Source organism: Brachypodium distachyon, chromosome 4, assembly GCF_000005505.3.
Source record: "Brachypodium distachyon strain Bd21 chromosome 4, Brachypodium_distachyon_v3.0, whole genome shotgun sequence".
In the NCBI taxonomy this organism is placed as follows: domain Eukaryota; kingdom Viridiplantae; phylum Streptophyta; class Magnoliopsida; order Poales; family Poaceae; genus Brachypodium; species Brachypodium distachyon.
In genome coordinates, this window is record NC_016134.3 from 42,842,644 (window position 1) to 42,859,234 (window position 16,591).

Below are 16,591 nucleotides of genomic sequence, written 5' to 3' on the forward strand. Positions count from 1 at the left end.
AGTGGCCCAGCTTGCTTGGCCACATGACATACCATGGAGAAAGGTTGATTATAGCTCTGGTAACGTACGGAGGTAAGGGGAATTATGTTCTTTTTCTTCTACCGAGCCCAACACACTAGAGAGAAATGTGTTTTTCCAATTGAGTGCTCAAACATGATTTGTCATATTCGAGGCCGAGTACCGACAAGACTCTCGAGTTCGTCTTGTACTTAAGTGTCCACCTGATGGTTAGTCAATATTTGAAGGGTTTGTGCTTAATCTTGAAAGTGTGCGCCAAAACTTCTAATCAAAGCTTTGTTTGTCTTTTAGTAAGTAAAGTGTGGAGTAGTGTATGTCTTTCATGATATACATCACCAGTACTACTACAATATATACAATATAGGTCAATTTGCGCCAATATAAAAAGGACTTACAAACAAAGAAGAACACTTTATTCGCAGGATAAAAATGTCGAGACAAGAAAATTATGGTACTGTACACGAGCCAGCTTCTCTCTCGACTTCCTCCGTTTTATAATTCTAGCTTGTCGAAATATTACATGTATCTAGACATTTTTTAAAATAAATACATCTATTTTGGGGCAAATTTGATACAAGAATTATGTAACGGAGGAAATAGCATTTTATCCTCTCTCTCTAAAAATAGATTTTTAACATCTCCCACAAAAAGAAAAGGAGTACAGGGAAAACATACAAATCCATGATAAGTGAGGTACTTAGGCGTAAAATGTTCCTCAAGCCATTTCCTTTCTTCTTCTCTTTTTCTTGTTAGAAAGAAAACGAGCCACCCGACTCGGTCGTTTTCCTCGAAGCGCTGCCGGCGACTCGGTGGTTGTGGCGGCGCCGGCGCCGCTCCTACCTCGACGAGGTAATCCTCGCCACACTCCACCTTTCTATCCCTCTCTCCGTCCCAATCACCCCGTTCCACTCCGTCCGGTATCCTGTTGGATTTTCGAGTTCGCCAGTTCCTCAGCGTCCTCCGCTAGCTCCAGTTCTTGATCTGGGTGGAGGGGCCTTGTTTGCGATTCGGTATATCAAACCTCAGTTCAGTTCAGGCCAGTAGTTTTTTTTTCTCAAATTGGTGAAATGTGCGGTTTGTGTAGCCTGTGTATCCAAGGATCTGTGATCCAAACGTGAAATCTAGGTCATTTGAAAATTGGAAATTCAATTCAGTAGTTTGGTTCTGGTTCTGTTAGCTGTTTTTTGTGGATCCGGATCTATATAAGAGGTGATCTGGTGACAAATCTTAAGCTTATTTGTTCGGTGAAGATGCAAAAGCTGTTTCCCTGTATCACTGGAGATGCAAAAGCTGTTCTCTTTGTTCGGACTACTGAAAAGAAAGGCAACACATTTTGGAAGCTAATTGACAATAGTTTGGGTTAACTTTCCAGCCAATCACACCTACATATAGAATATAGGCGTCCACAGTTGTGTTTCCTTCGGTGCAAATTTAGTTCTTGATCTATCTTCAGTTGGGTCTGTTTATTCAGACAGCATGAACCTCAAGACAATAGAGGATTGGTCTAGCATCTTCGCAATACCGTTTGAAATTAGGTCTCTTTTACTAATGTGGTCCTTCAGTTGCTTCAGCTATGTTTAATGATATTTACTGCTTCTAAGGCATTGGCGCAAATATCCAATCATATTCCATATCCTGTGGGGTTCTGTGGCCTATCTCACTTGACTTCATATGCTGTCTTACTGGAAAATCGCTTTTTACCAATGGAGTATGATAACAACATGAAAAAAAATTCAATTTAATCCATATGTCATGGCTGTTTGCTTCTTTCAGATGGAGGATGGTGTGCCTACTTATACTGTTGACGAGGCACTTGTGTCCATGGGCTTCGGAAAATTCCAAGCATTTGTGCTTGCTTATTCTGGGATGGCTAAGATCTCAGAGGCGATGGAAATGATGCTTTTATCATTTGTTGGGCAGTCTGTTCAGGCTGAATGGGAGCTTTCTGCACAGGCAGAGAGTCTCATCACAAGTGTTGTATTTTTGGGGATGCTTGTAGGAGCATACTGTTGGGGCTTAGTTTCGGACAACTACGGGAGAAGGCAGGTCCTTTCCTACTTTTCTACTGTATATTCGAAAGTCTTCTTTCGATTCCTAACAAATGCAATTATTCTTATCATGCTGAAGTATCGTGCAATTTCTCTTGTGAACAGAAAAGTTAGGCATAGACTGTTGAGCCAAGTTATGTTTAGGAATGATCTTTAATTAGTATTATGGACATGATACTATAACTCTTCACTTCATAATTTAATGTAATTTAGATTAGTTGAGTTTGACCAATTTGGATGTCTTCTGGGACATGCAGATTAATGTAACCTCTGTATGGTAGAGCTTGGCTGTGTAATAACCTTCAGGCTGAGAGTCAAGAGGTTGGTTTGCAATGGGATGTAGGTTTCAGATCTTCATACCGGACTGTTTCTCACTTTTCAGAGACAAACAATACTAGTTCAAGTGGATTACCTGAGTAGCAAACTGATAGAGACCTAACATCATGGTCAGTTGGTAAATCTGCAGCGGCCGTATCGCACTTGCTGAAACTCACTTGCTAGTTAAGAGTATAAGTGAGCAAACTAGATGATTTTCGAATATTTTTTGCATGTAAGGATAATAAAGGAAACAAATGATTGAATTAAGCAGGAGTCATTCATACAGGGAGTCTGTCTGGTAGTTTTATCATTTACATGAAAGTTTTTGGATATTTTTCCAATCACTTAATTGGCCAGATCTATTATTAATCTATTATTAATCTACAATTATACTAAGAATCATCCTTTTTAGGACATCAATTTTTTTCATAGTTTACCTTTTTCATGCTGTGAGTACTCCCCCCCCCCCCCCCCCCCCCCCCTCATTATAGCCATTTCATATTCTCCAGGGTTGGGTTCAATTTCACAGCTCTTGTGACTGGTGGGGCTGGTCTTCTCAGTGCATTTGCCCCAAACTATTCGTCTTTGATTGTACTGAGATTTTTGGTTGGTGTTGGACTGGGTGGTGGCCCAGTTCTAGCTTCTTGGTTTCTGGAGTTCGTCCCTGCTCCTAACCGAGGAACTTGGATGGTCATTTTCTCAGCATTTTGGACCATTGGTACAATAATAGAAGCTTCACTTGCTTGGGTAAGCTCCTACATTCTGCAAAAGTAATACCACTGCATAGGTAGTCTAATGAAGTTCTTGATGGCACAAACGTTCACTCTAATCTGCAACTGGAGCTATTTATAAAACAGACATGTTAATTGTAGGGCTAATTTTGCAGGCTGTGATGCCAGCTTTTGGCTGGAGGTGGCTCCTAGCACTCTCATCATTGCCATCATTTGCCCTACTACTCTTCTACCCAGTGACACTAGAGTCACCAAGATACTTATGCATGAAGGGCAGAATAGCTGATGCAGTGCATGTTATGGAGACAATGGCGCGAGTAAACCATGTAGCTCTCCCTTCTGGTCGCCTTACCTCTGGCCATCGAATGGAGCTCCATGAAGTTGCAGATTCCTCAGAAACTGCACAGTTGGTTTCAGCTAGGAAAACCAACCCTGTTGATCATGCTAACAAATCTGGGATTGGGGGCCTCAATGCCATCTTAAGGCTTCTGTCCCCAAATTTAGTTAGAGCAACTCTTCTCCTTTGGACTGTCTTTCTTGGTCTCGCCTTCTTATACTATGGTCTTGTTCTGCTAACCTCAGAACTGAGTCATGGAAATAGGATTTGTGGCTCAGAAGGAGCAATAACAATTGAAACTAACCACTCAAACGATGTTAATCTCTACAGGAATGTATTCATCACTAGCTTTGGAGGTATTTGTGCTTTCTCGTAAGGCCAATTGTTTTCATTACAAACCCTTTCTTAAGAATCCTTCACATTCATGTCACGTTGATTCATGCAGAGGTTCCTGGCCTTATACTGTCTGCTGCCATCGTGGACAAGTTTGGGCGCAAGCTCTCGATGTCCTCAATGCTTTATATTAGTTGCCTGTGCATAGCTCCACTTATGTTTGCTCAAACAGAATCTCTGACGACCGTCTTCTTGTTTGGAGCGCGCATGTGCATATCCGCGAGCTTCATTGTCCTGCACATCTATGCTCCCGAGGTCTGTTCATGCCAGTATCCTCTATGCTATCAAGTTTCTTTTGTCAAACATCTTACACCATTACCTCTTTTCTGTTTGTTCCTCCAGATATACCCGACAGCAGTCAGGGCGACCGGTGTGGGAATTGCGAGCTCGATCGCTCGCTTTGGCGGGATCTTGTGCCCTCTCGTGGCCGTCGGTCTGGTGCATGCCTGCCATCAGACCGCAGCCATCATGATATTCATCACTGTTATGCTCGTGTCAGCTGTCGCCGTGTCATACTTCCCCCTGGAAACAAGTGGGCGGAAATTGAGTGACCACATCGCAGCGTAGAGCAGAGCTGCGAGGGAAGCCTGACATTGTTCTTGTTGTCAGCATTAGATCCTCCAGACACACAATACAGAGTTGAGGGCCACAGAAGCCATTCAATTTTTTTTCTTGAGGTTATTTTTCCGGTTTTCCCTCTGCAAGGACATAGAGAATAGAAAGAAGCAAAGAGGGATTTCAGGCTCCGGATGTTTCTATTACGCTGACTTTTCAATAGATATGTACACTGATGTCGTTTTTCACTGCTAATTTGAGATGTTCCTCGGTGCTTCCATCTGCATAAAGCTACATCTTTTAGGCTTTTAGCACAAAAGGTTACAGGTTGTACAGTACTAGTAACTCCTAAGCATGTCAATTTGTCCACCAATCATTATCTTTCTCCATTTTTACATCAAATCTGCTATTACTTGTTCTTCTCTCCTTAAATACACCAGCAGTCAGGCAACAGGAAAAGATTATGAGAGAGAGAAAAAAAATCATTGCTGGACTTGTGTGTAACTAAAAAAATGTAATTCCGTCGCCGGGACTTGAACCCGGGTCTCTCGGGTGAGAGCCGAGTATCCTAACCACCTAGAGTACGACGGAATTTGTTGCTAACGTTCATGCTTAATATTTATTATCTGAAGGAGGTTAACAATTTCATGGACGGTCAAGCTTCCTTCAAAACGTAAGGCTTCCCGCCACCCTCGCGGCTCTCAACTGATGAGGCGACATGAGCCTTCCTCTGCCCATCACATCCCTCCTTTCTCCCGCCTCCCAATTTTAGAAACCCAATCCTCCGCCATTACTCGCGCCATGAGCGAGAGGAAGAGAGGTGATGATGCGTGTGGGAGCCTCCTCCTACATGCTCCCTGAGACGGGACGCCGGCGACGCCCCGCGCCTCCCTCGGTGTGTACGTGCTATGGCTCATCGACGGCCGCCGCCGATAGCCCGCCTCGCTGTTATCCTCTCCGTTGTAGTCGCCGTCGCGGTAGCCAAGACCGACAAGGGTGATGGTGAGAGTTGTGAAATCTTTTCTTTTTTTGGCTCCCGATTAATAGATTCTGAACATTGTGTGTTTTGCCTGTTTCAGTTGAGGCGCTCAATGTGTTGTTCACTAGCATGAACAAGCCCTCTGAATTGTCCGGCTGGAAGGCGGACGGTGGTGATCCGTGCGACGACGACGATGAGTGGAAAGGCATCGACTGCAGCGGCTCGGACGTTACAGAAATGTAATTGCCCTGCAATATTTGCCTAATTAGTGAAATTTTGCTTGCTGAAGATTGGGGGAATTTTAAGCACCTTCCTTTCATTTGCCACTTGTTATACAAGAGTATTTAACTTGGGTTTGCCTTTGTCATGTTGCATAGAGCAGTGACTTGTCGGGGCTTGGGTTAAGCGGCACGCTGGGCTATAAGCTTTCGAGCATGAAATCAGTAACTAAACTGTGAGTTGCCCCATTGAATCTCCTGTGACGATCATTGGTAGTAGTGTAACTTAGTTGAATTTCTCTTCTTTTCCGTAGTACAGTGATGTGAGCAACAACAATCTCAACGGCGACATTCCATATTCTCTTCCACCTAATCTGGTCCAACTGTAAGTTTGATGTCTTCTTTACTTCCATAGTTACTGTTAGCATGGGTGATTAATCCAAGGTATTTTCTGACATTTTGTGATGCAGCAATCTGCAAGGGAATTCCTTCTCCGGTGGGCTTCCTTTTTCGATATCTAAGATGTCTGATCTGGAAACACTGTAAGAATCTAACCGTAGCATTGTCTTTGATTCCTTATTTTCTTTACCTTCTGGACAACCATGATTGTTTTTCCTGAATTGATCATAAGAGCTACATTTTGACGGATCGCAGAAATCTTGGTAAGAATCACTTAAATGGGCAGTTGGCAGATATATTTTCGCACCTTCCAAAGCTCTCAACGATGTAAGTTAAGCACATGAAATTTACAGTTCATTTTGGTATCTATTAACAAATTTACATCAGTGTTACTAGGTTGGATGTAATGAAAAACTAACTGTAACAGCAATTTAGCTTGTGTTGCTTTAGCTGTTCAAAGCTTACTGATTTTCTTCTGACAGTAACCCTATCTGTGTCATCAGGGATCTCTCTTTCAACCGCTTCTCAGGTAACCTGCCCCATAGTTTCCAATCCCTCACAGGCATCAAGACACTGTAAGGCAACTGAATTTATGGTATCTACTAGCTATCTCGATATGCTCTTTCGGATAAAACAATAACCATTGATCTTTTAAAAAAATTATTCAGGAATTTGGAGGACAACCAATTCAGTGGTCATATTGACATTCTGGCCAAACTTCCTCTTGATGATCTGTAAGTCTCCCTCAAGTAAACAACTGCATCTCAAACTAATTTTGTCACCATAGTTCAAAATGTATGCTCTCGTTACCTCACCGTGGTACTGCAAAAGAAGTAATGTTGTCAAATGTTAGGAGCTTTTAATATAAATGCATGTAAAAATCATTCTTATCTGAATAGCTTAGTTTAGACATATACTGGAAAGTACCGATTCAAACATATGAATTTGGTTGAGAATGGCGATTGAGAATTAAGCTAGAATGGTTTTCCTCCCATTGTGCTCAAGGAATCTGCAGAACAACAAGTTCACTGGGTGGATTCCAAGTAAACTGAAAGACATTGACAGTCTCGAGTAAGTGTACTTGCGCCCAATGTTACTCCTTTGACATTGCACTTTGATGAATCATGACTGTTTTAACTACATTCTCAAGGACTGGTGGAAACCCGTTGTCATCCGGGTCAGCTCCTCCTGGTATGATGAAGGGATCTTCAGCTGTAAGCTCATCAAGTGGCGGGAATGATGGCGGAATCAACGGTTTTGCTATCGGAGCAATGGTGATAGCTGTGCTCCTTGCAGCTCTTATTCTCTTGTCAGTGTTGAAGAGGAAAAGATCCTCTCCCGTCTCATCTCATTACTACATGGACGACTCAGGTCAGAACCGATCATTTACGTTCCTGTTAATGACAACACCCCAGTAGGATCCAGAGGTACTTATGTGCGCTATAGAATGTTATGTAGTTTCTGTTGTGGTGTGTGTAAAGGGTGATGTTAGGGGGGAAATGTGATGTGAAAAGACATATACCTCCTTCCCTGATGCTATCAGTATACTCCTACATTTACACATTTGGGCTTCTGATCAGAGTTTCTGTTTTCCCTTTTTTAGGTCATTCTTCAACAATCGACATGAAGTCGCTGGAGAACTCGTCATCGATGGATTGTAGAACACCCCCTGCTGTGCCTCGCAAGTCGATCAATGATAACGAGTTTGAGAACAAACTGAACAATTCAAGGCGAATCTCGGATCCGATCAGCCCGGTGACATACTTGTCATCAGACCTGCAAACAGCCACTGGCAGCTTCCATAGCAGCAGGCTAATAGGTCAGGGAACGACCGGCCGTGTTTACAAAGCAAAATATGTCGATGGACGGGTAGGTTCTCACGATTTGCTATAAATTCAGACAAATAAACTTTCTCACGATTTCATCTCGAGAAATCAACTATGTCTGAAATTTTGCATTTCATCTACAATATAATATAAAATATGTGAATACGAGCGTATGGTAGTGACATACAGTTGAACTGGATTTGGTAGTTTACTTTTGCCTAGTGGTCTGAAGAAGAATGGTTGGAGAACTGATAACATAATCATGCACCCATATACTGCATTCTGGTCAGGTTTAATGTCTACCATGGTGATTTTTCAGGTCCTGGCTGTCAAGAAGTTTGATCCATTGAGCTTCTCAGGGAGCAGTGACTTCATGGAAATCGTCAACAGCATCTCCAAGCTGCGGCACGCGAACATCTGTGAGATTGTAGGTTACTGCTCAGATCCTGGGTACTACATGCTGGTGTATAACTATCAGTCAAGTGGATCCCTCTATGAGTTCCTGCACTTATCAGACGATTACAGTAAGCCTCTTACGTGGGACACCCGGGTTCGGATCGCTCTCGGTACAGCTCGTGCTCTGGAGTAAGTGGACAACTGACATAAGTCTAGGGTCTAGTACAATTTTGTATATGCATCAGCATGAAAAACATGGTGATCTGATCATGTGAGTTCATAGGATAAGATGCTAAGGTTCCTCTGTGTTTTAGGTACCTGCATGAAGTCTGCTCACCTTCAGTCATCCACAAGAACGTAAAGTCATCCAATGTCTTGCTTGATGCTGATCTCAACCCTCGCCTTTCCGATTGCGGCCTCACATTCTTCTACGAGGTTCCTGCGATAAGAACTCTTTTGGAATCTCATGAACCACTAATTTTGCTTGCTCCTAAAGCCATTTCTCTGCAGGATACAAGTGAGAGCTTAGGGCCAGGGTACAGTGCCCCAGAGTGCACAAGGTCATCTGGTTATGTGATGAAGAGCGACGTCTACAGCTTCGGTGTGGTCATGCTAGAGCTATTAACCGGTCGGAAAGCCTATGACAGGTAAGGGGCGCCTGCTTAGAGCAGAGGACACCTCCTGTTTCCTGTAAAATTCCTGCAAATTTGAATGTTCATCTGTGTGTGGTTGTTTGATCTCCAGCTCAAAGCCAAGAGCAGAGCAATGCTTGGTCAAGTTTGTGACACCGCAGCTTCACGACATCGATGCCCTGGGAACACTGGCAGACCCCGCTCTGCGCGGTCTGTACCCGCCCAAGGCACTGTCCCGCTTTGCCGATGTCATCGCACGCTGTGTCCAGGTTCAACCCCTGACTTATATCCTCAGGAGTGATCAGTTCTCACATGAAAAAAACCTGTCTGAAAACTCTTCTTGTTGTTGTTGGATGTAAACAGTCTGACCCAGAGTTCCGTCCATCCATGTCGGAGGTGTCGCAGATGCTCACCGGCTGCATCCAGCGCACCACCAGCAACAGGAGGATCGGTGGCCCACTGAGCACCTCCCAACGCAGTGACACCTCTGATTGGTGATGCCTCCACAGCATCTATCTCATCACCGTGTCAAAATGTACAAAGTTCTGAAACCTGGTTGCAATTGCCATTGCTAGAACAGTATGGGAATAAACAGGATTGGTTAATCTAGATAAGGTAAAAAGCGAGTGTGTGGGGTGGTCAGTTTCTACTTTAGTGAATATGTCATGTTTCAAAGTTCAAAGTTGAAACTGTAGTGAATATGTAATGTACTGAATTCTTCTTTCCCCGTGTAAAGAGCAAATGTAAATCTGACACTTTACTGATTGGTTTTTGGCCAAATACAACAAGGTAATGCTAGAGAAGAAAAAATTGGTGCTGCTGATCAAGCATGAACTCACAAGCTCATTGATTACCTCTTGGCTCTCAAAAGAGAAGACCACAAACGTAAAAGGCTAACGCAAATGCCTTGTCCCAGTCATGAAACACATATATGTTTAGCTAGCAAAATGGTGATCTTGCACACACTAGTCAAACTTAACATACTTCATCGCACAGGCTATATAAAAAAGAAAACATCCTCACTAAAGCACCACTGCAGCATATGGTTTCAAGTCTGAACATGCACTAGGGTTACATAGCAGCAGGGGGTGAATATTTCACATCGCAGTGGCCATGATGGATTCGCTTCCTCTGGACAGTCTGGTTGAGATTTTCCTACAACAGCAGAATGGATGCATCAGTGAAATAGGGAACTAAAATTGAATGGCAGAAATGATGGAGCACTTCTGCTCAGTGTCAATGGCGACAATGTGGATTACCTGCATGGGGCAACCTCACAGACTTTGGTCAGTTTAAATGCAAGCTGCGCGACGGCAATTCTGATGGTTGGTTCTGTGGTTCCACTTGTTGCTGCTGCCTCCAATGCAGAAAGGAACTCCCTTTGTGCTCTCACAGACACAAAAAGTTGGCTAGGCTTGTAAATTGTGCTCAACTCCACCACCTGGGCAGCACACACAAATCAGTGAAATCACAACTGTAGTTGGTAAGATATGGAGATTGTTGGAAGGAATGAACAGATCATTACTAGTAGAATTACCTGCTGAATCCAAGGTAATGCCAAGTCAAATAAGTTTTTATTGAGAAATTGGCCAGCCATAACTCTTAAAAGTTCATTTGCTGTTTCGCGAGACAATTTGTCAAGAACCGGTCCAGTTCTGTCCATTAGATCAATCAGATCATTATAATCGCCATAGCTAAGGGCTTCTGCATATGCAGGCTCCATACTGTCAGCTCCACAAAACTCACCAGCCTGATTAGAAGCACACAATGCATTTTGCAGCTCAGGCTGATCGCATGAATTAATAAATGGAACCGGGAAGGTGCCCTTAACCCCTGATACTCGATTCCTTGCTGAACTGGGAACATATCTTCCCTCTGAGCTCCCAGACCTAGTCTTTATAGCACTGTTACGAGCATGGCCCTTTAGGAATTCAGGTCCCTCTTTTACACACATGCTTGTGCCCTTAGATGGTAGATCATGAGCCCACTTCTTCTCGTGTTTCAAATGAGAAATTGTTTGTGGCTTACAGTTGGCATCAACGGATGATCTAGGTGTCGAATTAGAAAGCCTGGGTGAAGAAGAGGCACTTTGGTTCTTGAAAACCTTGGAGCGAGGAAGGCGATAGCGGCTTTCACTTTGAGTAATCGTGTACACAGTTTTGTCCACAGCATTCTCCAAATTGTGTACTTTCAAGTTCAACACTGACATGCTTTCCACGGAGTTCGACATGAATGCCTGCAAGAAACCAGTGAAAGAGAGCAAGCACTTAGGAATACACTTCTTTACATTGCACACATGATTTGTGCAAATGAGTACTTGTATACGGTGCAACACTTCTTCGATATGAAGAATATGCATTGTTTTTCTCTATATGTGGCTCTCATGATCATAAAATTTATTATTATCATTAATCCCTTCAGGTAGTTGAAACATAGTAATCTGTTAACTGAAATCATAACCATGCAGTTAACTTTTGAAGCAAATCATTGCCACGCTGTACAATCAGATCACATATCTAAACATTTTAAAAGTTACACAAATATAGAGGAGATAAATCAACAAGATCTTTTTTTAGATAAAGACAATGGGAATTACCTGCAAAAGATCAAAGAGATGAGCTTGCTTCCTTTCCATTTCTTGTAGTTGTTTCCTAATAAGAGCTAATTCTTTCGTTGCACTCAAACAACAGGTATGTGAGCCATGTGAAGTGCCATCTGTAACAGTGGAGTCTATGCTCTTACTCTCTCGAGCCCTAGGACACAGCTCAGTAACTTGTGCTGTATCACAATCCAAAGTGCATTCCAGAGCAGAGGTGACATGCTTTGTCTCACAACTCCTGCTGGCTACTTCTGATAAAGAGGAGCATTCTTGTTTGTCATCCATCAGGTCATAGTCAGACTTGCTGTCCTCATCTACAATTTCATACACATTTCCCTTTGCATCTTTTAGTATGCCATATCCACCTTTTCCAAGATCAACCAATGGCACTGTATTCTGCTTAGGGACTGTTATCTCAACATGCCAGTCACTTGACTTCAAATGCTGGTGATTTGCAGCATTGTTTGGGGGTATTTTGTTGACAGACAATGGAGATCTCTTCTTTACTGAAGTGATAGAACTGCCACTGATAACAGATGCTGATGGTGTAGGATCGACTCTCCTAAAAGAAGTGTCTCTTGATCCACCATCATGTACACTTCTGGCGTCATGATGGTCACCGAAGAAGTTCTCTGCCAGATAAGATTTCAATAAAGAAAATAGAAAGAAAGCAAATAATATTAGTGGAGTTAACTAAATACAGAAGCTATAAGAAATGCAGAGTATACATGAAAATAAGTATTTGGGTAGAAGGCACTTGACTTCTTTAGTAACATTTTGATTTTGAAGAAAAAAAACGACAACATCTGAAGCTTCTGCTCAACAAGTAATGATCCTAGAAGAAACCTTTAGCATGCCATTTTTTATTTCTTTTTAGTTGTTTTGATTTTTAAGATCAATGCATTAGAAACTAATATGCATAAGCTTGGAAGAGGTAATAAAGACTGAACAAGGTGCTTCCATATATCAATATCAGATATCTTAATGGTGCATGCATTGGTGCATATGAGTTCAACTATTGATTAGAACATTTCTTCTGTAAATACAATGATTTATTATTTCCCGCAAAAAAAATCCAGTGATTTATTATGGAGGTAGATAGTAGTAGTAATAGTACGAATCAATAAATAAGATAAGTTTTGAGTAGAAATAAGGAGTTAACTGGCTATCAGGAAAAGAAACTAGCAATGCAGACATGCTTCAGAAAGAACTACTGCATCTGTTTTCCTGCACACCAACATTAAATGAATGTATACCTTTTGTGGATGATCCAGCTTCTGATGGTTCAGGAGTATCAGACCCTGGAATGGCTTTCCACAACTGAATAGCATGGGTAATTGCATCACGCACCGGTTTTACCTATCATAGGAGGCGCAAAAATAAGTTTAGCATATCCAAATGATGTCACTGCATCAATTCCACAGTGTACTGACCACCGACCTTGTCAAATTTACACCTTTCAAGTGAGCGAAGGCAGGAAGTTCTGAAAGAGGCAACCAAATATCCAGAGCTGACAGCGATACTAGAAAGAGCAAGAGAGGCTGCCTTCCTTGTAGTCCAGTCACTACTTCTCAGGGAATCCATAATACTTGTTAGCGCGGATGATAAAGCCTGCTCTGTAGAAGCACCTTCAGCCTAAAAAAAAATGGGACCACAGCAAAATGAGGACAGCAACAAAAGGCTAACTGCATACTTCGGTTAGAGCTCGCAAGACAAAATCGAAAATGAAGATAAATTCATTAATTTTAATTTTCAACAAAATGTGACAAGGCAACAAAGTATCTTGCTAAGTATATTGTGTGACAAACTGCCTGGCAGCCACTAAATAAGTAGTTACTAATTACAGAGAAGCATGCTTCTTTCACATGATACTACTTATTATTTCTAGCAATTAATGATGCATGTTACGCTACTTAGTCAATTAGCTTTATTTGGAAACTATAGATCAATTTTTCCTCAAACACCGCACCTTTTTGTATATTAGATTAGAAGAATAAAATTCCAAGATTTTTCATAAAATCAAGTTTATCTCAGCTAATTTAGCAAAGTAATCATGTTGAAATATAGAAAGCATTTGCAGTACAGCAGTAGTGCTACTAGTGCATGAAGTGGATTTATTGGAATGCCATTACTAAAAGAGCAGGAATGCAACCTGCACAATGCTTCTGATCAACTCAATCACTGCAGGCTTTGCCATGAAATGGGGGTTCTTGAGGATTTTAACAACACGGCCAAGCATCTGAGGAAGAACAGGGCCAGGAAAGTAGCTGCTCTCATCTATAACCTTGGCCAAGCACAATGCTGCCCCAGCCTGAACGTACCTATTTTGTTCACCCAGTGATTCAAACAAGGGTCTCACCAATGAAACCAACGCAGTGCCACCATCCCCATAATTTCTAGCACACATTGAAAGGGTACCACAAGTGTCAACACATGCGTCCCTAACAACAGAGTCGGCATCCTTCAGGCGCTTGACTATGCTAGTCACCATCTTCACCATGTGCGGTGCTAGTAAGCTTCCATGTGACCGTGCCAATGTGCCAATTACCTTAATACACTCCTTCCGCACCGCACTCTTCTGTTCAGCATCAGTGTCAATCACGCATGACAAGAAGGGACCAACCATGTCAGGAGGCAAGGCATCCACAGCCTTCTCGAGCTCATTCAGCCCAATCTGATAGGTGTCTCTGTCAGCAATCTTATTAAGAGCTTGGACCAGCTTGTGCTTCAGTTCGAACACAGCCTTGCCTTTCGAAGGAATGGCATTGGACTTCATCTCGGTGGAACTCACTAGAGCAACAACTGGGCAGATATCTCACAGGAAAATAGACAAGGGGAAGAGTGCCTTCTTCCCCAGCTGGGGGCTGGAGTTGGTGTTTCCTGTAGCCTCCCCACCCATCACTTGATCCCTGCAGAAAATTTTGAAACTGTGCACAGTGAGATCCAGAGTTTGTAGCTATGCAACAGCTGAGGCAGAATCACCGATAATCCTACGCTAGGATTCAGAAATGACTTAACATAGAACTGAACTGGAGTAGTACTAACTCTAAACAAACCAAACAGAACACACTACAGTAATCGATAGGGTTAAATACACAGAAGACAAGCAAGCGCATCATGCAACGGCACACCTCAAACTTAAGCTAAAGCTTGCTGCATTAATTGTACTACTAACGGAGCACCAACTCAAACAGCTAAACCGCAGAACCCTAGACATCAGATCAGATCAGATCCCCGAACCGCGCAAAATTCGAAACAAATCGCGTTAGTCCGCGGGAAGTTTCGTGCCATCGTCCGACCTCCAGCTTCTGGCACGCCGAGCAAACACCAAATCCGACGCAAACCGCCTAGAAATGAACCGGATAAAATCGAACGAACAGGGATTTCCATCCGAAAAAAAGTAAAAAATCACAGGGTACAGTACAGACTACAGACCACCACGAATCAACGGGTGGCAGGTTTGAACCCGCTAGCGCCGCGCCCAGCACCACGAATTCAGTCACGGAGAAGACTAGAGCTGGCGACATGGGAGATAGAGCGCGAAAAAAAATTCTCCCCGCGGGCGCCGCGAGGATCGAAGGAAGCAGTGCTCACAGCGGGAGCAGTAGTGGCTGCCGGCCTCCCTCCCTCCGTAGCCCCCTCCCTCGCTGCCTCACTCCACTGGCCGCCCCCTCCCTCTCTCTGTCTCCGGGAGAGCCTGGAGAAGGAGCCTTGTACTATGCCGTTCTGCCAGAGGAGAGGGGAGGGATTTGAATTCGAAACTTGCCTTGAGGTAACCAAGTGGGAGTAGCAGTACCTTGCTTTCTTTTTCCTTGCCTGTTTTTTTTACTTTCTCATGTCTCTCTTTTTTGGCGAGAGGGGCACCAGCTCCGAGGCAGGCGCGTGTGAGTCGTCGTCGGCGCTCAGCGCGCGGGGGGGACGACGGTTCGAGCGTACCCCACCGCCTTGCTGAGCTGGCGGGCGGAGATCGTGGGGCCACATGTCATCGGCGTGGGTGCGTGTCGAGCCGGCGCAAGGGGAGAACGTGCCCGGAGGGACGGAGAGGCGAATCTCGTTTTTGAACTTGGCGTCGCGGGGCCCGTGAATTTTCGGAGTGGGGTGAATGCGGCAAGGAGCAGCCAGCGAAAGGACAAGGCGTCTGACAGGGCATTGCCGGCCCGAACCCGACCGAGCATTCAAACGTCTGGCTCCCTATCCAGAGGGAAATAAAGATCAAACTTGGTCCGGAATTCATCGAGGTTTACGAACGAATGCATCGACCAATACGGAGAAAACAGAAGTGCTCTCCGCATGATCGTCTTAGGCCTTCTCCGACGTACTCCCTCCCTCCGATCCTAAATTGTTCGTTGTCGGAATATTACATGTATCTATATGTTTTTTAAAAATAGATACATTCATATTTGGACAAATTTAAGTCAAGAATTTAGAATCAAAAGGAGTACTATTTTAGCCGGACCAAACTCCATCTTTTGAGAGTATGGACAGATTCATACTATTGGAACAGTCGGTGCATGCAGTCCAAAAAAATGGATCGATCCATCTACATGAACCGATGCAATTTATTTATAATGCTTGCATTTGTCTTTTTTTATTTCTCTATGCATATAATGAAATTGGGTTTGAAACTTTTCAATGTGGTAGTCACACGTCTTATGAACCTACTCAATTTATTTCGAAATTCTTCAAACTTTTTAGGGATGCTACCGTGCGTTCGTAGCACGATAGCACCTAAGGGGTTGGGAGCACCAGATACTATCTCGTTTTAGTACGAGAACATCGCAACTATACCTCTGATCCTAAATTCTTGCGTGATTTTAGTCCAAATTTGAACTACGGAGTAGTTTTTTTGATTTTAGTACCATTTTTTTTGTATTTTGCAACTTTTTGGACTAAAATGCTCTCAACTCTCAACTTGTTGGGCACGGGTGCAATTACCTCTTTTTAAGATCTTCGAGTAGAAACCTCCGTGTATTTTTTTTCGAAAAGGAGGAAATAAACCCTGCCTCTGCATCAATCGATACACACAACCATTAATTATTAAAACATTCTCAATACAAGTCTCAAAGTTACATCTGGTAAAATAAAAAAACTGAAAGAAACACATCAAGATCCTTCCAGCCTAAAGCCAGCGCACCATCCAAA

General features: G+C 43.1%; 3 protein-coding genes and 1 non-coding gene across 6 annotated transcripts; 2 read left to right on the forward strand and 2 right to left on the reverse strand.

Moving 5' to 3' along the window:
* Positions 1-709: 709 nt before the first annotated feature.
* Positions 710-4,773, forward strand: LOC100842697 (organic cation/carnitine transporter 7). The gene is made up of 6 exons (XM_014903384.2): positions 710-867; positions 1,792-2,060; positions 2,894-3,131; positions 3,271-3,808; positions 3,898-4,100; positions 4,188-4,773. Exons 2-6 carry the CDS (start codon positions 1,792-1,794, stop codon positions 4,410-4,412), a joined length of 1,473 nt encoding a protein of 490 aa, XP_014758870.1. The 5' UTR covers positions 710-867; the 3' UTR covers positions 4,413-4,773.
* A 145-nt stretch (positions 4,774-4,918) lies between these two features.
* TRNAE-CUC lies at positions 4,919-4,991 on the reverse strand. The gene has a single exon. It is a non-coding gene; the product is annotated as a tRNA-Glu (tRNA).
* A 358-nt stretch (positions 4,992-5,349) lies between these two features.
* LOC100838418 (protein STRUBBELIG-RECEPTOR FAMILY 5) lies at positions 5,350-9,660 on the forward strand. Its single transcript, XM_024455170.1, has 16 exons — positions 5,350-5,402; positions 5,480-5,618; positions 5,762-5,833; positions 5,917-5,982; positions 6,068-6,139; positions 6,252-6,323; positions 6,500-6,571; positions 6,665-6,730; positions 7,002-7,067; positions 7,147-7,367; positions 7,600-7,865; positions 8,142-8,407; positions 8,533-8,659; positions 8,729-8,865; positions 8,963-9,119; positions 9,214-9,660. Exons 2-16 carry the CDS (start codon positions 5,509-5,511, stop codon positions 9,346-9,348), a joined length of 1,905 nt encoding a protein of 634 aa, XP_024310938.1. The 5' UTR covers positions 5,350-5,402; positions 5,480-5,508; the 3' UTR covers positions 9,349-9,660.
* On the reverse strand, positions 9,593-15,199 carry LOC100843002 (TORTIFOLIA1-like protein 2). 3 transcript variants are annotated; one of them, XM_003578595.4, is made up of 8 exons: positions 15,044-15,199; positions 13,602-14,358; positions 12,890-13,084; positions 12,706-12,808; positions 11,447-12,081; positions 10,388-11,086; positions 10,110-10,291; positions 9,593-10,005 (listed from the first exon to the last, which is right to left on the reverse strand). In XM_003578595.4, exons 2-8 carry the CDS (start codon positions 14,223-14,225, stop codon positions 9,948-9,950), a joined length of 2,496 nt encoding a protein of 831 aa, XP_003578643.1. In that variant the 5' UTR covers positions 14,226-14,358; positions 15,044-15,199; the 3' UTR covers positions 9,593-9,947. The 3 variants fall into 3 exon arrangements, with proteins under 3 accessions (XP_003578643.1, XP_024310937.1, XP_014758829.1); XM_024455169.1 differs by having other exon boundaries at positions 13,602-14,376; positions 15,044-15,170; XM_014903343.2 differs by lacking the exon at positions 15,044-15,199 and adding an exon at positions 14,885-15,020.
* Between the last annotated feature and the right edge of the window lie 1,392 nt (positions 15,200-16,591).